The sequence below is a fragment of the Prunus mume genome, linkage group LG3 (assembly GCF_029339155.1).
Source record: "Prunus mume cultivar Tortuosa linkage group LG3, ASM2933915v1, whole genome shotgun sequence".
In the NCBI taxonomy this organism is placed as follows: domain Eukaryota; kingdom Viridiplantae; phylum Streptophyta; class Magnoliopsida; order Rosales; family Rosaceae; genus Prunus; species Prunus mume.
Genome location: NC_142700.1, coordinates 8,276,284 through 8,299,252, shown reverse-complemented (window position 1 = coordinate 8,299,252; position 22,969 = coordinate 8,276,284). Strand labels below are relative to the sequence as shown.

Sequence of the window (22,969 nt, the reverse complement as noted above, 5' to 3'; positions counted from 1 at the left end):
TGGACTTGTTGACAAACACATGAATGCTAGATTGCAAACCTATAGACACTCCTATTGTTCAGAATCATAATCTTGGAGAATACCCGGATCAAGTTCCAACTAACAAAGAAAGATACCAAAGGTTAGTTGGAAGATTGATCTACTTGTCTCATACTCGGCCTGACAATGCTTATGCGGTGAGTGTCGTCAGTCAATTTATGCATTCTCCGAGTGAAGACCACATGAATGCAATTTTTTGAATACTTAGATATTTGAAGTCTGCACCCGGAAAAGGACTTATGTTCTCAAAACATGGTCATTTGAATATTGATGGTTACACATATGCAGATCAAGCAGGAAGTATAACGGATAGGAAATCCACATTTGGTTACTTCACATTCGTGGGAGGTAATTTGTTTACATAGAGGAGCAAGAAACATAAGGTGGTCACCTTATCCAGTGCAGAAGCGGAGTTCAGAGGAATGACCAAAGGAATTTGCAAACTCATTTGGTTAAAGAGGTTGCTTACTGAACTTGGGTATAGACCTACATCTGTAATGAATCTCTTTTGTGACAACAAGGCTACAATAGTTATTGCACAGAATCCAGTCCAACATAATCGCACTAAATATGTTGAGGTAGATCAACACTATATCAAACAAAAGCTCGAAACTAAAGTGATTCAGTTTCCTCTCGTAAAGTCCGAGAATCAATTAACATATATTTTGACAAAGACAATTTCTAGTAGACGTTCCACAATTCACTCGACCAGTTGGGTATTGGCGACATCTATGCACCAACTTGAGGGGGAGTGTTGGCATGACTTGTGGACCATTGACTTTCTTTCCTTACACACTAAGGATTCTCATTATAGTTATATTTGATTTACTTTAATTCATGATTTCCTACTGTAAGTAGAAATATGAATTTATTATTTATTTGGTTACTAAGGTTCCGTTGTATTATAAATATAATCTACTATAAGAAGAAGAATATATAGAAAATTCTCACAAACAAATATTCTTATATTTTATTTCATATTTTAGCATAACTGTCTGGTCTCTGTATTGCATTTTCCGAATACACGAAGAAGTTTTTTTTCCCCATTTTATCAAACAATTTTTTTTTCTTCTATTTTTTTTTCTTATTTTCCTTTATACTTTTGCTATTGCTAGCACCATGTAAATGCATTTTCAAGATATTAATAATTAGTTTTCTCTTAGGTATAAAAACTTTTGACAATGTGACATTCTAACCTACACTAATTTATTTATGTAAAGGAGAGACTCAAAATTGAGTGAAAGGAAATTGGCACTATTTTGACTAACTAACCTAACTCACATGTACGGTTCTCTAAAATAAAAATAAAAATAAAAACTTGACTTACAAGTGAAAAATTAAACTATGATAGGACGAGGAATGCATGAGTATAGTGTACTAGTGCTATTACCCAAGAATGGAAGGACATAGACTTAGTACACCATATGCAAAACAAATTCAACAAAAAGAGTATTTGAAACAAAGTTTCAAATGAAGAATAGGATCTAATTTGAGGCATTAGCTTGAGCACTAATCTTATGATTAGAACCGTCTATATACGTTAAATTTTCTCTAAGCTTTGTCGAAGATCAATTAAACTGACCATAGGGAACCTTTGCGCACAACCAATGTGTTATTATTGTGATGGGATTGCTGGCCATAGCTATAATATTTATCTAAAGTAGTACTTGAATGACGATTATACATCCACGTGATGTTGGTAATTTACCTATTATAATATGGTTGAACGATGAATTTCTATTTTCCATATTTTAGGAGGTGCAATATTCATATACAAAATACGTCATCACATTGATCGACTGCAACAACACACAAAAGCAAATTTCTGCAAATTGTTGTAGCCCTGGGATTTGTACATGGAGTAGTTGCTTCACAGTGCTCGTAAAAGAAAACAGTCCCAAAGCTCGACCAGTATTGGAGCGTGCTTGGATTCAAACCCTTCTCATTTTTATTTTTTTATTTTTTATTTTTTGAAATTTTCACTTGGGACTAATTTGTTACAATAAGCAACATAATAGCATCATCATCAATAAACAACAATCCAGTTACTATTCACATGTGAAATATAGAACTAGAAAACTATTGAATCACTGGGGAAATGAAATAAAATCCTTCAAATGAACATATCCTACAAGGTTTACATCAAAATCTATGGGAGAAAGCAAAAGGGAAAATGGAAAAAAGAATATCATATCATAACTTTAAATAATTTTCCCTTCCACCTCACATTCTTGCAAAGAATACAACACAAAGGTATGACTGGTTTTACTTGCAAGACAAACCAAAGAACCCGCCTTGCTCTTCAAATAAACTAGGCGAAATATGGACCGCACATCAGCATGACATTCCAAGGTCCATACACTAGCACGAGATTCCAACAGTGCATACAATGCCATTGGCCCATCGCTGCTATTTGATCTAAAATGCCATCCGGCCAGCGAGCCGGCTCTCCAAAATCCTTCTGTCTATGGCTGCATCAATTGAACTCATCTGAAAAATAAAACAGCAACAAGATAATCAGAGAGGAACCGGGGGCATCATTCACTTGGTCAAGCAAGATAAGTAAATTGGTCCTATCCAAAGATACCAAACTTTGTGAAAGAAGCTGACCTGTGCCAAGTCTGGTTTCACTGTTCAATAATAAAGTAATGTTGCTACAATTAAACAAAAATCTGTTGGGCTTGATCTTGTTTCACTCAAAACCCCACGCCCCAAAAGAAAGCATAGGGAGAGTGAATAACAACAGATAAATCCAAATTTTAAAGAACAAATACATAGAATCCGTACTTAACTGAGTACGATGCTAGGTAGAAGAATCCTTGAGCCCATTGCAGCAAGCTTGTCAAAATTGTAATTACTAACTAACAGCAAAAATAATGTAAATACCTACTTGAACCTTTTGATGCAGTTGCGTGGAAACCCGAGATATGGCAGTTTAAACAAAACAGCATGCCCATCAACCAAGGGTTGGAAAGCAGAAAGATGGAGGACTAAAAGGTTCACATGTTCTTTGCTAAAATTTTCTTTTCAAAAGAAAAAGGTTCAAATTCATACAGTATATGCCTCTCTAAACAGGAAAAATTGGTAAACAAGTCAATCTGAAAAGACAACATAAAGCCTACCTCCTTCTCCCAAAAAAAAAAAAAAACATAAAGCCTACCTATCTGGTTTTAGAGCAATCCAACTCCGTAAAATAAAGAGGTAGTATGACTTACCTGGCTAGTTTCATCATGCACCTGATACTTCACTAAGGACATTCTTCTTTCCTCCTGCAAGTAAGTCAACTGAACCAGTTAGCCACAACACTTGCCAAAAAGAAACCTAATTAGCATTTTGTAAACTAGAAATGACTTACCATGGACATAGCCTCATCATCCCAAACCAGATACACCTCATTAGCTGCTGGCTGAGGAGCGGGAGCTTTGTTTGCAATTACAGGGGGTGGTCCAATTGATGGACCACCAGTATTTGGACCAGATGCATAAGAGTGTGAATTAATTAAGGTCCCACCTGTAGCAATTAAATGCAAGGGAGATATCAGGTTCACAAGCCTTGCACACATGAGATCAACAATCCAAAGGCATCAACTAGGACAGAAGAGCTATATTTTTTGCAATGTGGGCAGGCTTCATTATTGTAAAGGGCAAACACATAAGGCTTATCATACCAAAACAACTAGTAGCTTAGTTGGTCAAGAAATAAAAACAATTATCAGGATCAATTGGGTGCATAACCAGGAAGATAACAGACTGCCTTTGTAATATATAAAATACACATAAGCCTGCAACGTACAAACTACGCTGTTGATAGCAAATCCAAATTTGAAGTTGATCAATTCCCAAAACAGTACTCTGTAGTATAATCTCAAAAGGTGACTTGAACCATAAATAACAAGAGAAAATTCCCAAAGCATCTATTACTTATTTTATCATACATAAGGAAAGCATCGATCTGAAAGCAAGAAAATACCATTTTTGTTAAAATCTATGATTAGAATACAGCTTTGACTCCATACTGTTATGAAAAGAAAAAAAAAATTAAGAGACTTGACATTAGCTAAAGCATAGACAAGGGAAGGGCAAAAATTACCACACAAAAAAAAAAATTGACAAAATAGACAGTTATATACAATAGAATGTTACACATATTAAATCATTCCAAAAAGAAATTTTTAAATCAAAGTACAGTTACCACCAACATATACAAAAAGGAGGGGATACCAGATAAATTACAGCATCATGCCTACTTAAAACACCCATATTATGAGCTACAAGTTTCAATTTTGAAAATTTTGAAATACCAAATGTTTGAATTGCTTGTAAAAAACAAAAATTTACACACAAAAAACGTATCCGAAAGACCATTTAAGCAAATAAAAAATAGGACATCAAACCTGAAATGCTTAGATAACTACTTGTTATGGAAGTTTTCGCACCTTGATGCGCATCTGTTGAGCCTTTAAGTTCAGCTGGAGAATTTGAGAGAATACTAGTTGAAGGCATAGGAGCTGAAAAGGGAGAACTTTGAGTTGGTACATTATTTATACCAACAACAGGAAACAGGGGTTGTGATACAGGAACAGGAGGCATGGATGTGGGAAGTCCAGGCGGAGTTATATGTGATGGCAGATGTGAAGGGGTTGATGATGGAGGGGGTGGCCTCACATTCTGCACAGGAAACAATGGCTGCGACACATAACCCAATGAGGAAGGAGGAGGAATTGAGACTGCTGGAAGTTGTGGAAACCATGGCTGGGGACGAGGTTGCCAAGCATTTGGAGGCATTGGAACTGCAGGATTGTAACTGGTGCAAACAAAAACCAAAGAAACATACAGATAAGTTGGTTACGTAGATTGTAATCATTATGTAACACAGAAAATATAGTTTTCAAATTTCACAAAGCTGGTGGCGGAGGATATGCAAGAAACCTCACAGAAAACATACATTGGCCGGATTGCACCCAAAGCTGGTTGGGGAGGATATCCAATCCCCATCGAACCGGGCACCATACCACCAACAAACTGGGTTGATGGGACGTCCACTTTAGCTACTTTTGATGGAGCGTCCTCATCTGCAAATAAATTAAGATATTTAGAAAATAAACTTAACTTATATGATTGATGCTATAATTTCAAGAGGACATGAAATTAACAACACAAAATGATAGGTATTGTACACTTTTTGTTGGTTCGATTAGTCTTTAAGACAAACCATGACAAAACATTTCATACAGAATTCTTATGCACAGATTAGGACATCCGAATGAGTGTGTACTTGCATGAGTTTATATGTGGATGCATTCTCTTGGAAGTAAATTGGTTCAACCATTAAAACAGGAGAATTTCAACATGTTAAAAATTTCCAACTGGACCAAATACAATCATCAAAGCTTTTATACCCAAATAACTATTACATGGATGTTGCTATGAACACTCCAATAGAGCATCTTATTTAATACATTATACTATTCAAGAAAATTTGATTCAAATCCAGCACATCCAGGTGAAACTTTAATGTGAATCAAACCCAAAGAAGGCATAAAACAGTTGAATTTAATCATTTAAATAAAATAAAAATTTAAACATCACCAAATATCAACTGGGATAACATAACCTAAACATAAAATAAGAAAATTCTCTGGATAAACATCATATTTGTAAGGATCCTTTACCTTCCTCTCCATAATGTGCAGCCAAGACGTCAGGTGGGATTCCTTGCATCCCATATATTTCAATATCCGTTGACTCTCTTCCAGTCTTTGCATTGGGAACTCTGTTTTTCCAGTTTGAGTATCAGTAAAGTGAAAAAAGAAAATCAGGGTAAGGAATTATATTGAGGCACAGTTCAAATATATTGAACAAATTGCAATGGCCATTTATAATAGCTCATTTAAATGATCAAGTGAAATAGTTTAATCACAAACAATGAGCAACTATAAGCATCTACGATAATGTTCTTATGTCTGAGTTAGAAAACTTGAAACCGGATTTTTGAATATGGGTTGTTCTTTTGTATCAATGACAAATGGTTAGAGTTCAAAAAGAAATGAATTAACATTTACTTTTTGAATACAGTGGACAAAGTTTGAGTTTATCATCAGCACATAGGTATGTGCATAAAGTTCCTCTTACAGTTATATGAGTAAAAGGTTAATACAATACATTATCTTCCTGAGGTTCAGGGGCCCTCTCATTATTAAGAAGCTTGCCTCATATGTGAACGCATTGACATTTCAGTATATCCCAACAACATAAAAACCAATTTATAGTGACAGCCACATCGTTTCCTGGAATCCAAATTCTACTAAACTTCCATCAAATACCTACAGCTTGAATTTGCTCGAAAATCAAGACAGCCTTTCAATGCCATTGACCATTAAACTTTTGCCCATGCAGCTAACATAAAAACTTTAATCTCAAATTATTTTTCCAGCAAAAGAATTCTTCACAAATCGTTTTTTTAATTAAAAAAAGTTGTTGTTTTATCTAAAGCCCATTAGAAAGATGCATTGACTGACCAAACTACAATTTTTTAAGGATGATGATCATATTTTTACATAGCAAAAATAAAAACAATGAAGATCATAGTTCTATATAGCAAACATAAAACTGATCAATATCGTATTATCATATAGTAAAGTCAGCTATGAAAGAACGTAAAAATTAGGGTTCAGATAATTGGGGAAAGTACAGAAGGCAATACTTGGTGACGCTCTCTTTATGGACCTGGAGGACATGAATGGCCATGCCACCAGCGGTAGATAGCTTCTTGTGGCAGACATGGCACTTAAAGTGCTTAGCTTTCTGGTGCTGCACCAGTATCTTCTCATCGTCAAATTCCCTATCACAGTAGTAGCACCAAACCTTCGACGAAACCCTCTTCTTCTTCCTACCCATTTGTCCTTCTTCCTCCTTGTCCTCCTCGTACGGGTCTTCTTGTTGTGTTTCTTGTTGTCTCCCTCTCTCTCTCTCTCTCTCTGAGCCTTCGATTCGGTATTTGGGTTTTTGGAGGTTTCCGTTCTATGATCTGTGGGTTCTTTTGTTTCATGTCTTCGTATTTGTAGCCTATTTTTATAATATTATATAAGAAAAATGGGTTGAAAATTGGGGCTAGGGCTTTTCCTAGTCCTAATTGATGTAGCAGATTGCAAATTAATCTAGTTGATAGTTGGGTTGACCTGAGCTGAGGCCCAACCTAAAATTGACCAAGATTAGTTTTTTTATTTTTTATTTTTTAGTGGAGAGAGGGGTTTACACAAATATTCATTGTAAACCCCTTAGTATTCAATGAATATTGTGTAAACCCCTTGGTATCCAATGACCAAGCTTAATTAAGTTGGAAACGTTTGCATTACTCTCCTTATCTCTCTCCTCTCGTAACGTATAAAACTGCCACACAATATTATTTAGGGAGTTTCACTAAAACACCCAAAATGGGGGTTGAAATTATAAAAAAACCCAAGCACTATTTAAACATATAAACACACCCAAAATCCATCATTACACACACTTAAAACCCATTTATAAACACACTCAAAAAGTTGACTTTGGGATTAATTTTGGGTGTGTTTCTATGTTTAAATAGAGCTTGAGTTTTTTTATAAATACATGTCTAGGATTGGGTTTATTTATAAATTTGTCTATTATTAATCTATATATTATTAATCTATATGTTGTAACATGATAAAACGACAAGTTTATACATTAGGTTTAAATATCAATAAATATACATGTGTTATAACATATATGGTTAACGTCACATGGAGATGTCGTACACCAAAAACGCTCCTATCACTCATCACCTATCACTTGAAGAGAGATAGAAAGAGGCCTATAGCATGCATTTCTGCCATTTTCGCATTGGACATATTTCAAAATGATCCACTGTCTTGCTTTCAAGGAGATTTAACGTGAGATGTATGGTAGGCCTAAAGTTAGGTTACACATAAAAGCAATCTCAATTAGTTGTATACCTGCAGCCCAAATATATGAGAGTTCAATCGCTTTGAGTCAAAAAGCAAGTGCAACCATGATTTTCCTCCAACACTAAAATTTATCTGAAAAATAAGGGGCGAAGAATGCATCAACCATGGAAAGTTCCAGAAAGGAGCTTGTGATAGCAAAATCACATCATTAATAGCAGCTGACGGAAAATGAAAACCAACATACATTAATCAAGTGGATTCTTAATCACTATTTCTGGTCTGCAGACTGCATGATGCTGTCAAATTTTCAGTGCTTCCGACCGTGGAAATGACAAATGGGATATCCTACTCTTCTTTCTTGGAGGATTGGGAAGAGCTATCAGCTTCACCTGTAGGCTGGCTTATGCTAGCTTTGGCCTCAGCAAGAAATGCAGGATCAGGCTTATGTTTGTCAGAAGGTTCCTTCATTGCCATATATATATAAAATGCAATAACCATGTTGACAGATATAACAGCAAGGAATCCACTCAACAATGTGAGTGAATATGGAGACATGTCGCTTGCACCTGTTTCACATGAAGACACGCTCAGATAATCCAAGAGGAAAACCTAGGAGAGTAACTCTATAAAGCTCCCTTCCTAAATCCTAGCAAAAAATTATCACATAGTAAGGCAAGTTACAAGATCAAAGTTTTTCGATTTAATCAGACATTCACTTGCATGATTGTGATAAGGGCATGTTGGCTGTGCAATTTGGTGACACAAACTCAAGCGCCTATGTTTTCTTCAGAAATTTCCTACAACCATAGTGCTTTGCACAAGATTACCCATACACCCACAGGAATAACGATGGCCTCTAGGCTCTAGATAACATTTTACCTACAACTGGAAATCCAACAGTAGCCAAAAAAAGAAGTAATAATCTTAAGATAGTTGACACATGAATTGGCAAGTTGAGTAATATTCTTTTGATAAGAAACAAAAATTTAAATAGTGAAAGCCCAAGTTGAGTACTACTAAGACGATGCCATTGATTGGTTTCAAAATTTTCATATCCCAAGCGGTCTCAATTTTAAGTGGTAGGGTATTCTGAAAATTGAAAGATGACATAAATGGTTTATAATTGTTCCCATGGATCTTGCTGTGGATCTTTTCATGTTACTGGGCTGCACTTATGCTTCTAACCTCTTTTTAGCTTGGCTTTACGAGTCTCTGATCTTGGGGTCAAAGTCCCATTAAGATTACTAGTTCGAGAAGCTTAGATATAACTCTTTCTGTTTAGTGGAGAATAGGTTTCAGAGAACATCTTCAGTAGTTTTGAAGCGTTCTTAGAGAATCTATGATGAATTATAGCCTTGCATGTAATTCACATGGGGAAATAGGGAGAGTGCCTAGATTTATCTTCTTCTCCTTTTATTTGATTACTAGAACTCCTGTTTTCACCACTAGCCCTTATTTTCCTCTGATCACCCCACAAGCTCATACTTTGTACACAGGTCTAAACTCCAAATCCTTGTATAGCATGCTACTAGCACATGCTGCAGCTGTTTTCTTAGTTAGGTGGAGACAAAATTCCAATTTAGTAAAATCATCAAGCGACTAAAGTTAGTCTTATAGTAATCCTGATTCTTCCACCATTCAAATCCCAAAATCAAATTTGTTTCCAAAAGTAAAGCCCACAACGTCAATGCTATCCTACAGCAGTATGGCACCACATCATCTTGGCGCTGGTTATACTTTTATTTATTTATTTATTCTGTTACATGCCCTAGTTATTCTTGGTGATAGGATGCCATCTTTATTCTTGTAAAGCACGTTCACTGTAAGGATATTATTATGTAATTATAAAATATTTATATAAAAAAAAAAAAAAAGTTTCTAATCGTCAAAACTCTCCTCATGGGAACTTAGAGGTCATTAGTTGGAAGATATTTAAAAGGCTTGATTGAGATGAAAATTCCCATTATCACAACATTAAGAGTGACATGGACAAACTCTAAGGTGCTCTAGGATAGGAACGAAATGCAGAATGACATAAATTCAAAATGTGAAACGAGAAATGGTCTGCTTATTTAGAAATAAAACAAGTAACGCAGACAAAATTATCAAAAAGAGGATTGAAAGTAGATAAATTCATTGTAATATAGCATTAAGAAGGAAAACCCAGCATAACTAGTGCGAGCCTATATTAGTACGACGAGGGACCTCCAATAAGATGCAGTACTAGTTTTATATCAACCAATTAGACATGAGGACTGAAGATGACAAAAAGCTACAGAATTTGCACAACAGCCTTACCAGGAAGCAAATTATTGTTAAATGCATATAATATCGCCACGGGAGTTATCCACATAAACAATGATGCAGCAACAAACTTTTGTATTACTCCTGCCATTGCTATCTCCAATCTACAGAATGAAGAAGAAAATAATCGATACCAATAGAAAAATAAATCACGAGTATTAGGGCCACAAACAAACAGGAGAGGAAGATATCAGAATCGATGATACAATGGACTTTCTAGAATTGTTTACACAAGCAAGTGATGAGTAGGTTAACACATTTTGCTGTAAAAGACTACCGATAAGTCTTGTAAACATGCACTGGGCCAGAGATATAACTAATGGGCTATAACCATAGTTCATTGGCATCATTGCTAACACTTAGCCTATGCACATGAATTTCCTCAAAGTCAGTATAAATGACTGAAACCCGTGATAAAGTCACAACTATTATGCTTAGTGATCATAAGTTCATCGGAACAAATAATTATATCAAATACCCATACAAACAAAGGAAATACATCATAAATTCATTGAAACAAATAATTATATCAAATTCCCATACACAGAAAGAAAATTCCAAGCTAAGTCATAACAACTGCATACATAAGGGAACAAAGTGGGCTTTCCTGTGAACAAAGACACTAAATTCTCCTTGGGATACTTCTATGCAATGCTTAAGTGAAGTATGAACTACTTGGTTTTTACTGAGATATGGTGTACCACTTGAAAGCAATCTCATATTCAAATAAAGACCAAAACTTTTCAGATGCAACCAATCAACAAACAATCATCTTTGAACAAAGACACTAAATTTCAAAGTCACCTGTGAATAAAGACACTAAATTTCAATCACCCAATCTCACATAGACATTTAATCAAACACCTTGAGCGCATACTTAGGCCAGAAAAGAAAGGACTGAGTAAGAGCATACCCAACTGAGAGTATTGGATCGGTAGATTGAGCCGCCAAGAAAGGACTTGACTAATCACTGTTAGCTTGCCTGTCCTGTTCAACAATCCAATCCCTTCTGCTACAGAAATTGCATATTCTCTGTGGGGATATAAAATAGTTCCGACTCCGAAGACAACTCAGAAGCAAAGCTTGTTCTATTGGTGCTGGAAATTCATAAGCAAAGCTTCAACACAAGAGACTTGCTGTTGTTTTACTTCTGGGATGCCAAACCCAAGAGAAATAATTTTGGCAGTGGGCCCTCCATGATCAGATCTAAAGCCCAACAGGCCCAACAGCATTCTTATTATACAATTTGGTTTTTACATTTTTTTTTTAACATGAATTTTTTATTTTATTTTTTATTTTTTTTCATTGTGAGTCAACTTTTGCTTTTTCTCTTTTAAGGAATATTTCGAGTTCAACCCCCATGTATGTTACATCACTGTTTTTAGTTATATGTCTGCAAATATAGAATTGTATTATAATTGTAGAAAGAATAATAACAATTGAAATAGAAATAATTATTACGAATATGAAAATTGCGCAATTCTTTGGCACATTCATAACCATTCATAGTGTTCAAATAAAATCAACATGACAACATGATTTGATAATGGCTTCACTATGAAGCGGCCACAAGTAAAGTGAGCACATAACGCCACTTTCTTTTAGACTAGACTTGATGTGAAAATTGAATCACATCTACAAATGGGATTGACTCAAAGATGGTACATCTACCCAATTTTCCCACCAAACTAATTGGTACGATGTTAGTGTTGAACGTATAACTTTGTGAGATTTAACTTTCTCTTATTATCATAGTAATATGTTTTCGAACAGATAAACTCGCTTTTTTTATTTTTTGCAATTAGCTCTTATTTTACTGATACATATCTACTTAATGATAGAAGATGGCTCAAGTTCGAATCTCCATTTTCCCGTTGATAAAAAAAACAATGCCAATATAGGAGAAAAATTTATGTGAAACGAGGATAATGTGTTCCTACTTGTAATGGCGGGTGTGGTCATTGGTATCTTGGAACATGTCCCCCCAATATATTTTAACTCTCAACATTTCAAAACTGAATTATGACATATGTCTCATGTTATTTGTTTAAGATATGATCGTTATATTCATTCCATATTTTTTACACTTTTCTGTGGGTGGAAGAATTAGATTGTTGCACTGACACATTTACCAAATTTCCACTAGACATTTCAAGATGAAAGTAAACACAGAAGCCTAAAAACAAAACAAAAACAAAACAAAAACATACAAAAGAGCATGCCTAAGAGGGATCATGCTCACTAAACCTATGTTCCATACATCTAGCCCTCATTGCATTGAAGCATTTAGGCCCATTTGGCCAAGAGTGACATACAGCCAGAACCCAAAAGAAGTGAAATATTAGCCCCAAGCTGGATCCTTAAATTGCCTTGCATTCTAGGGTTCATGAAATCTGCTGCTAGAAGGTCAACCAGAGCCATGTATATTAGAATCCCAGCTGAAGCAGAGTTGAAAACCCCTTCCACAATCAAAGCAGTTGGGCTGCTCTCATTGTAAATGTTTGATATTCCCATTCCAACACCAATTCCAATTGGGGTGGTGAGGGAGAAGAAAAGCACCATGGTTGCAATGGCCCTGAACTTGAATTTGGCCTGCACAAACAATTGAAGCAACTCACATAAAATTGTATGAAAATAGAAAGATTTATAACCTAAACTCACACCCCTAAAATGTTTTGGGATTGAAAAACTTGTGGAACTTGGAACCTCATGGTGAAGAAAAGACACATTAACACAGCTTAATTACCCTAACCCTAGAAAAATGAAAGTTGACTTTCAACAAAATGCTGCACTGAACTGATGTGAGACTGTCCCAATAGTGAACCATGCAATCCACACTGTACAAATGAAATAAAGACACATATGGTGGTGGAATGCAATGGAGTCATTGGACCCTACAAATACGCATGATCTCTAAATAGGTACCTAGAAGATTTTGTTACAACATCAACAAGACCTTTTGCAGCACCCCGTGCATTTTGGTAAATGGCAACATCTTAGGTTTAGAAAATGATGAATGTTTCCAAGACTATACATGCATTAAAAAATTTATATATTTATTTTATTTGTACATTTTCGTATAACCAAGAAAGTTAGCAGAGTTTGCTTTCTTATATTTATTTTGTACTTATGGGGTGACTAAATGAGACAATGGAGAAAAGGAAAAATCTTGGAGGAAATTGAAGATACCTGAGAGATGCAGCCACCAAGGCCCATGCCTTCAAAAAATTGATGGAAAGTCAAAGCTGCTACCAGAGGTTTGATTGTTCTGGGACTCTGAGAGGCACCTAAAGATATCCCAATGATGACTGAATGAACCACAATCCCAAGCTCCAGAACCTGTAAAACATTTATACAAGGAATCTACATCATTACATCAGAAAACTAGAGCAGCAAAAAGAACAGGAAAATGAAATTAACACACAAAAAGAAAAAATAAAATTGTAAAAATAAAACAAACAAATGAATGCAGGACCACCATAGTTTGTAACCAATTGAACAAAAGAGTTCTTTGATCAATCAGATAAGAAAATGTTTCAATTCAGCAATCACTGAAGCTTCTTCCTTCTGGGAATAATTTCAAATACCTGTATGCTTGTAATTGTAAATACAAAGTATAGGAGGTAGTTCATAGGAATGGCAGAGCAAAAAACAGAGGAAACAGGGGAGAATACAAACTCTATCACCAAAAAATATTGAACCATAAACAACTAAGAATACTAGCCAACTCTACCTGTGATATCACTCGATGCCTAATAAGCTCCAAAGATGAAGCTGAATCCTCAGGTAAAATCGCGCCGGATCCATGGGCATGACCATGTGTGGCATGAGTATGAACATGCACATGACCCTCATGCACCCCATGCATCTCCTCATCCTCTTTCACTGGCAGTGCTTTAGTGAAATGTGACCTTCTGTAATAACTAGTGGCAAAGGTATCGATCATCATCGTCCCAATAGCCGAAAGCATTGCAATGAAGCCGGAAAATGGGAAATTCCCCCATGGTGTTTGGCTGAGGCAGGGGCTTGTCAAGCTCTCAAATGCCTCAGGCAAGACATGGATGAACCCTGTTGCTAGAATCACGCCAGCAGCAAAGGCTTTGATCAGGAAGAAGATATCGTTTTCGGGGCGCAGAGTTGGGATTTTCTTGCCCAACATTGGCAGAGAGACACCAAGCACACTGGCTATGAGGATTGAACTTATTGCAACTAGCTTGAACTTGAGAACCTTGACCTTGTCATGGTGTTGGGTTTCTTTGCTACATGTGCATTCTGCAGAAACCAAAATGGGGACAAACAGAAGAAGAAGAAGAAGAAGAAGAGTGTGAGGTGGAGTGAGCTTTCTCATGGCTTTCAGTGAGAGAGAGAGAGAGAGAGAGAGAGAGAGAGAGAGAGAGAGTACAGGAGGGCTTCGAAATTTGATGTGGGATGTGGAGTGAGCCTATTGCTTACTGTATATATGAGTTGGAGAGTTCAGGAAAAGCAAAGGGGTTGAGGTGAAAATGGCGACATGGAATTCAATTCTATTTGTAAGAAAGGAAAGTGTGGGGTTGCCAAGTGTCTGGTTAATGGAGCCAAATGACGACATTATGTGTTAATGAACAGCTTAAAGGAGTTTAGGACTTTAATTAGGTTTTCAAGTCTCTTTCCGAACCATGTTGATAATGATCCATGACTAAGAAATTTTCTTGTTGTTGGCAAAGAAAAGCAAAAACAGGAAAAAAGCAAAAGGGGCACTTGAAAGATTAAATTAGTATCCCATCGTGGTTATTAGCCAATGCATGAGCATGAATTCTGTTCAGCTAGGGAAGGAATTTGACTTGCCGTGTGGAGCACCATCAAGCACTCAAAAGGATTTGAACATGGTAGATCATTTAACTGATTTGTTAGTTTATTTATCTAACATTTGATTTTTTATTCAGTAATTGTTTAATATGGTAGAGGAATTTGGTTCTAGGAGGTTCTGTGTTTGAAATCAAGAGTGAGATTGTATTTAAGAGTTATATTAGCGACAATCGTCCACACATGCATGAGTGACTATCAACTGTTGATGCATTATGTAATTCACGTGCATCAAATACTAATTGATGCACATCCACACGCCGGTCAATGCATTGCATAACTGCATGCGCCATGTTGGTAACATTTCGTTTCTACCCATGCTTCTGTCCAGGTCCGGTGATTTTCTAACATTGGTAACAATAATACTGGCATTGCTTGGACGATCTGCATTATAGAGATATTGATTATAACACCAACCAGGAAAAATATGAGTGCATGCCAGTGCCGATGGCATTTCAAAATCTGCTACCATACAACAAAGCTTTATGGCTTGTATCAAATACCATACACAAAAGTATAGCATATAAAATCAAAAAGAACAAGTTCTGTGTTAATTACAAGCAAACTAAACAACTCCCATCCGAGACAAGTTGCGCAATAGGTAAACTAAATTGTTATTAAATTGAGAAAAGCTAAGATGGGTATCTAGCCAAAAGGCCTAGAACACAAGGCCATTGGAGGGATCAGATTATGTTTTTTTTTTTTTTTTTGGAAAATAACAAATTAGACTTCCTTCAACTTTTTTCCCCAAAACTTATAATTTTTTCTTTCTTTCACTTATTATTCTTTATGCTATATGCTGGTTACTTTAGACTAGAAAGAGAGATGAAGAAAACTTAGACTTATTCAATGTCGTAGAAGCTCCACCCATTGTGATCTGACAACTTTATGTTTTGCATATACTTCATGGAAGGTCAAGGACCAAAGATCTAACTACATGCGTAATGCTGTTACATTCTTTCGTCTTTCTTCATTTTACTTTGTTAAGTCAAACAGATTATATATGGTGACATTATAAAGCTCAAAAATGAAAGCTAGTTGCAATAAGTTCAATGCTTATAAAGGGCACCAGTCACATAAAGACTGAACTTGTTGCAACTAGCTTGCATTTGAGAGCTTTGGCTTCGTTACGATCCGTGGCATCGAAACTGCAAGTGCATTCTGCAGAAAGCAAGAGATTGAAGGGACATGAAGAAGAAGAAGAAGAAGATTGCAAATGATAAAGGAGTGGTATAGAGTGTCCTGCTATGGCTGTGGCTTGTTTAAGCCTATTCCATAGACTCTGTATTTATATATGTATAGATACGATCATATGAGTTGGGAGAATTTGGAAAAAGCAAGGGCTAGAGTAAAAATGACGACATGGAATTGAAGTGTGGGGTTGACGAATGACAAGTGTGCATTTTGAACAAAACTTGCCATATAATTAAATTGCATATTACAGAGCTATTTGGTATCAGAACAAGAATTTTTCCCATGCAACAAAACAATACACACTCTGCCTAGCCTCAATTGTCATGAAATTGAGAAAGCCATAAAACCCTAGAACTGGAATTTTGATTTTGTACCTTTTTCACTTCATTTGACTTTGTGACCAAAACAACTTAGACTGACAATTCTGAAAGTGGAAAACTAGTGTTTTTGTCTGTACCCGTTTATGATAAACTTAAGAAGGATAGTCACTATGGCCAATAACTTTTATATAAATAAGTGTTTTGCCTTTCATGCAACAAAATCAACTTATAAATGTACATCTTCTTTTTCTGATTTCATGTCTTAATCATTTTAAAACTACATAGGATTTGCAATGTATTTTGAGGTCTCACATAGTCCCGGCCTTAATGGGTTAGATTAAGGGCGAAGATGGACGGATTGACGGACGGACAAATACGATTACCCATCTTGGAACTGTCCCTGCCTCGGTTTACCTATTCGATTTATGGTTATTTTTTGATCTTGTAGTGTTATTGTATGGGTTTTGTATTGTTCACATTGTGTGTCTTAACGTATGATATTTGCTATTCTATGTATTTATGACCACATCTATCTTTTCGAAAAGAAAAAAAAGAAAGAAATTCTATCAAGTCTCCACCCATCCCATTTAGAGGCAAAGACAGAGATAGGATGACAAACTTGACGCTACCCTGTTGCCATCCAACGTATATATGCTTCCATTTTGTCCCTGCCCCTTTCCCACCTCCTTTTTCAGCCTAAAATGAAAATACAGTAATTTCAATCAAAAAAAGAAACAGTAATATGAAAGTCGTAATTTAATTGGTTCAGAACATAATTCCAATAATGGTTGGTTGGTGGTCCTGCAGATTACAACATATTATTCCTCCAGGAATATATTTCACAACTGGAATTTTAGTTTTTGGACCAGTTTCATAACACACTCTATTGCCACGAATATCAACCTAAAGATTTTAGAACATATTGTATGAATAATGAGTAAAAATAAGCTCATAAACAAAAGGAGATTCCCCCACTTTGGTCGGTCCCAAATGAAGGAGAAAGACTTCCATATGCGGACAACATGTTTTGCTATTCGACTAATAATGCAATGACGCATAAAATAATTTTTTCACGTGTCATTGTATTATTAGTTAAGATTAGCAAAACAATACTATCTCATTACAAGTAAATTTTTATGCAATTGAAGATAATTTATTATCTTGTAATTGATTCAATTCAAGCAAAGCCCTACAATAAGTCTAATGCCATGCTATTTAAAATCTTGTCATTGATTTTTGATTTTTGGTGCACTTGGAAAGTTCAAAAACCATTCTGAAAAATGGATTCAATTTTTTTTTCTTTACAAACATATGTCTGCATATTGTTTGCAGTTGAACATGGACCCCCGCTTCAAGCCAAAAAGAACATGGACCCCCATGCATTGATTGGGCTGATTTAAATCATGTCGCTATATATATAGAACTTTAGCGAACTGGAATTTAATTAGGATTCTCCCCACTTGGCCATGAGAGACATAAAACATGCTCCTAAAAGAAGAGTAAAATTAGCACCAAGTTGGAGCTTGGGGTTTCCTAGCATTTTGGCATTGCTTATGAAATCAGCTGCAAGAAGATCAACAAGCGCCATGTAAATGAGAATCCCAGCAGATGCTGATAAGAGAAGCCCTTGGACAATCAGTGCAGTTGGGCTGCTCTTAGTGTAGGTGTTTGATATTGCAATGCCAACAGCTATCCCAGCTGGGGTGGTAAGGGAAAAAAATAGCACCATTGTTGCCATGGTTTTATGCTTGAACTTTGCCTGCACAAATCATAAATGACCTAGCTTAATTAATTACTATCAGAAACAGCCTCAAATTAGTTACATTTTGCCAAATTATTTTTCATTTTCAACTTGAAAAAAATTATTACAGAAAAAAGGGAAATAAAGAAAGAAGTGACTACATGATAGTATAATAAAGGAAAAAGGATCAATAAGTTAAAATGTGTCAAATCAATTTACTATATTATTGTGAAGAAAAACAATAATGCACTTCGATTGATTTGGACTAACTTGTAGGAGTTTAGTTTTTTTTTTTAGGAGCATAATTCTTTGCTTCTTATTATTTGGTTGACAAACAAATTTGCTTGTTAAGAACTGAGAGTACCTGATAGATGCATCCACCAAGCCCCATGCCCTCAAAGAATTGATGGAAACTCAATGCTGCCACCAAGGGCTTGATTGTGTGAGGGCTTTGACAAGCACCAAGGGAGATCCCAATGATCACTGAATGAACCACAATTCCTAACTCCAAAACCTGCAGTTTTGTAAATTGTATTGCATTATTTCAATCAATTAATCAAGTTCGTATGTGTATAGGAAATTTTCAGATGTTTTTTCAAAGACAATTTACTTGAAATTACCTGAGATATGATACGATGGCGGATAAGCTCTGACGAATTTGATGGTTCTAACACCAATGCAGAACCATGGACATGACCAGCATGATGTGCCCCATGATCACTCTCTTCATCACCATCAACTGGCTGAGATTTCCTGAGCTCAGACCTCTTATGGTATCCAGTAGCAATAGCTTCCATCATCAGTGTACCAATGGCTGATACCATAGCAACAAAACCTGTAAAGGGAAACCTTCCCCATGGATTTTTACTGAGGCAGGGGCTTGTCAAACTTTCATGAGCATCAGGAAGCACATGAACAAATCCTGTTGCTAAGATCACCCCAGCTGCAAAGGCCTTGATTAGGAGATAAAAGTCCTTATCTGGGTGGAGAATCGACGATATGTTCTTCACCAGAAACGGAAGGCAAACTCCTAGAGCACCAGAAACTAGAACTGAAACTATTGCAACTAGTTTATATCGGAGCACTTCCTTGGATTTGTTTTGATCATTGCGTTGCTTTTCACATGTGCAGGCTGAAGATGCTAAAATTGGAAGAAGAAGAATGAAAAAGAGGATGGTGATCAAGGAACTGTTTGAATCATATCCGAACTTGATCATTGTATATCATGGAAAGAAGAAAGAAAGAAAGAAAACATAAGAAAGAAATAAAGAAACTATGGTGGGAATATTTCCATGCTCATTGCTCATACACAGAGTTTTTTAAAAAAAGTGATCCTTGTGATGCTCATTGCTCACAAAGACAAAGACAATTATTGGTGAGTCAACATAGAAACAGAACAGATGACCTCTAGAGACAGAGAAAGAGGCCAAATGTGTTCTTGGTGGTCGTCAAGTACAAGGGCAAGCAAGGGCCATACATTATTATTCAATCTAACAACCACATAACTAAATTCCAAATTCTGGCACTGATTACTGGAGTAATACAGAAAAGTTCCATTATGTGCATAATTAAGAATTAATTATGCTTTTAATTCTATGTGCTACTTAAAAATCAGAATAGACAAAACCAACCTACAAAGGGTATCTGATCCTTTTAGTTTCCATCAGTGTATTGGATGCCCTCCAGCTCTCCAATATGAAGCTAAAAACTTGTGAATCCATGGAGAAAGCCCAATAGTACAAGAGAGTAACCCTATCAAACACTATTTTTTTTTTTTGGGTTGACCTCAAACATGAACTTTCGGTTGCCTCATCAAATTTTGATGAGTCTTTCACTACCTAATTTCCTTTCCATCCCATTCGCATTTTGCTTAAACATATTGCTTGTTGATATATAAGTTGACTTTTTCTGGCACATCAAAAGGCACGATTTTCTTCTATTTTATTAATAGAGGATTTGGGGATTCAAATTTGAGATTTCTTTCGACGTTTGAAAGAGAAGTACCACTAAATTGGACTAGTTGAGACACAATCAAGTTAAGAAGGGATGATGTGAGAGAGAGAGAGAGAGATAATGCTAATTTGGTTGTCCAAAATACTTTTATTGTCACATGCTAGCTAGCATTCCCCATGACAAAGTTAAGGAATGATATATGCTAGTTCCCCTTCACTATAATAATGAGAGGTAGATTTTAAAGAGGTTTAAACGTCTTCTCACAGAGAGAGAGAGAGATATATATATATATATATATATATATAAATGTGAGATAAAATGATGAACCAAATGAGAAGGAGAAGATCCATGCAATGAGCTCTCAACTTGTGGGCTTCCAAAGCTGGTTTAGGTTTGATTGGACCAATAACACAAACAAAAACATATTGCAAGACTTGTGGGCTTCCAAAGTGGATACCATTCTAGCGATTTGGAATTTTCAAGAATTGGAAATGCACAAGGATCAGACAATGAATAAGAACGTCGTGGATAGAGACAATGAATAAGAACGTCATCGATTAACGTTCTTTGCAATTGCTGGGTGAAACACATTGGGAAAAAAATCTGGAAATTAGCATCGACAACTCATAAATACCAAACGCGTCCTTAAAGATAATGCAATGAACGTACACTAAGGTTTTGGCCAGTTATCAGAAAGGCAAGTCAAAAAGCAAATCGGTGACAATGAGGTCAAGGTCTTCCACCACGTGATGGAGAAGTCTTGCCCTTCTTTCCCGTTCTTTGCAGGTCTAACAGCAAAGATGATAATGATAGTGATGGGTTAAAGTGATACGAAAAAATGCTTGCAAACTTGTAGAATGCGTTGGTTAATGTTTTCTAGTAACCTAGAGTTCCCCCATTTTTGGCAAACTGCGAAAACAGAGAAGAAAACAGAGAAGAAAGAGGCGCTAAAGGGTTGATACATCTGCTTTTATATGGAGAGCACTTTGGTCATTTCACGTCCCCAAGTGATTATATTAGAATACAATTTGTAGTCTGATTATTTCAGCACACTATTTCTGAATTGTAATTACACCAGCTTATTTCCCTAAAATATTTAAGTCCCATGATTTCTTTCGTTTGTTGATGGTGAGATTTGACCTCCTCAAATAACCTTATCACTTTAAGCTCTCATTATAGTCTTTTCAGTGGTTGCAACCCTCTGGTGGGCTGAGCCATTTAGAGCCCACTATTTATCATCATTGGTGTTGCTTTTTTAAGTTGGGGCTGTACCATCAGCACCCTTGCGGCAGATAGAGCCCTCCATTGGGCTTGCTCTTTCAAACTGATTTCCAGAGATAAGTCAGTATATGGGCGGAACCACAGCCACCCTTATCTACATGCCCCACCGCAACAAGTTTACGGCCTTTTGGTTTTTACCTTCGCTAAATCTGCAGACTTTTTTTTTTTGGGTGAAATTATATGTTGGCTTTGGCAAAAGATTTTTGATGAAGACAAAAAAACCTATATGGTTCACCATCAACTACAACACATTAGAGAAATATTATTTTCTCAAGTTCATATGTATTCTCGTTCAAGAACATAATAATATGTTAACCTAATTCTATTGTTCTTGTTTTTCAAGTAATATATATGTGAAATTTAATTATTTATATTTTTGCATTTTGCATTTTAGAAGCTTGATTAGTTGATGCCAATAAATTTAAACATATTCAAAATACAAAGGTAAGATTTTTCTTTTTTTAGAAAAAATAAAAAATCATTAAATGTTAAGCTAAAAAATTTTAGCTAACCCACTCACTAAAATTTTCCTAATTCCACCTTGACTAATTCATGTAATTTTGTCAATATATCTTTACCCTCCGTTTGGATGAAGAAAAATAACTTGAAATTTATCTAAAAGTCAGGAATTTAAGCACGAAATTTATTAAATGACATGTAGAAAAAATCGTGGAAATTGGGGCATCGATTTTCCTATTTTAATTTTTACCAAAATAGACATCATTTCACAATTTCCCTCATGCCATTTATAAAATTATGTCATTTACAAAATTCGATATATATAAATTCAAATACTAAAATCTTCAATTGCTAGAAATTGAAACGATGAAAATCTAAATTCCGTCATTTTAGAATTCTATGTAATTTTCAATTCCTTCATCTAAACGGAAGGTAATGTAATGAGCAATCCACTCATAAATACCAAACACGTCCTTAAAGATAATGCAATGAACGTAGACCAGGGTTTTGGCCAATTATCAAAAGGCAAGTCAAAAAGAAAAACAGTGACAGTTAGGTCAAGGTCTAGGAGCTTTTATATCCTTGTTCTTCCACCACATGATGGGGAAAGTCTTGCCCTTCTTTCACGTTCATTGCAGGTCTAACATTAAATAAATAAATACACAACCTCAATTTCTCAAACATATATAAATTCACAATCTCATCAACTTCTCAAGCATTCACAACCTAAGAAAATTAAAGTTACAATTCCAAGCATTCCAATTAAAGTTAAACTTCTCAAGCATTCCAATTCCAAATCCTTTAAAGTTATAAACCAAAAGGAAAATGCAAAGCAAAATGAATTAAAGTTACAACAAAAAAGAAAAATTCAATTCAAAGTTAATTAAAGTTACAAACTAAAAGGAAAATGCA

At 35.7% G+C, this 22,969-nt stretch overlaps 4 protein-coding genes across 10 annotated transcripts; all 4 read right to left on the bottom strand.

Moving 5' to 3' along the window:
- Nucleotides 1-2,121: 2,121 nt before the first annotated feature.
- On the bottom strand, nucleotides 2,122-7,055 carry SUF4 (zinc finger (C2H2 type) family protein). 6 transcript variants are annotated; one of them, XR_016125605.1, is made up of 7 exons: nucleotides 6,730-7,055; nucleotides 5,711-5,811; nucleotides 4,984-5,110; nucleotides 4,433-4,842; nucleotides 3,395-3,549; nucleotides 2,650-3,308; nucleotides 2,122-2,529 (listed from the first exon to the last, which is right to left on the bottom strand). XR_016125605.1 is itself a non-coding variant. In XM_089049268.1 (7 exons), exons 1-7 carry the CDS (start codon nucleotides 6,933-6,935, stop codon nucleotides 2,458-2,460), a joined length of 1,125 nt encoding a protein of 374 aa, XP_088905394.1. In that variant the 5' UTR covers nucleotides 6,936-7,055; the 3' UTR covers nucleotides 2,122-2,457. The 6 variants fall into 6 exon arrangements, 4 of the variants coding, with proteins under 4 accessions (XP_088905394.1, XP_088905396.1, XP_088905395.1 ...); XR_001677566.2 differs by having other exon boundaries at nucleotides 4,475-4,842; nucleotides 6,742-7,055; XM_089049268.1 differs by having other exon boundaries at nucleotides 3,255-3,308.
- Nucleotides 7,056-8,025: 970 nt separating this feature from the next.
- LOC103325501 (uncharacterized) lies at nucleotides 8,026-11,412 on the bottom strand. 2 transcript variants are annotated; one of them, XR_513628.2, is made up of 4 exons: nucleotides 11,181-11,412; nucleotides 10,262-10,371; nucleotides 8,208-8,529; nucleotides 8,026-8,095 (listed from the first exon to the last, which is right to left on the bottom strand). XR_513628.2 is itself a non-coding variant. In XM_008227676.2 (3 exons), the coding sequence occupies exons 2-3, from the start codon at nucleotides 10,356-10,358 to the stop codon at nucleotides 8,309-8,311; spliced, it is 318 nt and encodes a 105-aa protein (XP_008225898.2). In that variant the 5' UTR covers nucleotides 10,359-10,371; nucleotides 11,181-11,412; the 3' UTR covers nucleotides 8,072-8,308. The 2 variants fall into 2 exon arrangements, 1 of the variants encoding a protein (XP_008225898.2); XM_008227676.2 differs by having other exon boundaries at nucleotides 8,072-8,529.
- Nucleotides 11,413-12,394: 982 nt separating this feature from the next.
- On the bottom strand, nucleotides 12,395-14,746 carry LOC103325500 (zinc transporter 8-like). Its single transcript, XM_008227675.3, has 3 exons — nucleotides 14,001-14,746; nucleotides 13,457-13,606; nucleotides 12,395-12,859 (listed from the first exon to the last, which is right to left on the bottom strand). Exons 1-3 carry the CDS (start codon nucleotides 14,613-14,615, stop codon nucleotides 12,554-12,556), a joined length of 1,071 nt encoding a protein of 356 aa, XP_008225897.2. The 5' UTR covers nucleotides 14,616-14,746; the 3' UTR covers nucleotides 12,395-12,553.
- A 3,137-nt stretch (nucleotides 14,747-17,883) lies between these two features.
- On the bottom strand, nucleotides 17,884-19,714 carry LOC103325499 (zinc transporter 5-like). Its single transcript, XM_008227674.3, has 3 exons — nucleotides 18,985-19,714; nucleotides 18,729-18,878; nucleotides 17,884-18,382 (listed from the first exon to the last, which is right to left on the bottom strand). The coding sequence occupies exons 1-3, from the start codon at nucleotides 19,579-19,581 to the stop codon at nucleotides 18,068-18,070; spliced, it is 1,062 nt and encodes a 353-aa protein (XP_008225896.2). The 5' UTR covers nucleotides 19,582-19,714; the 3' UTR covers nucleotides 17,884-18,067.
- Nucleotides 19,715-22,969: the final 3,255 nt, after the last annotated feature.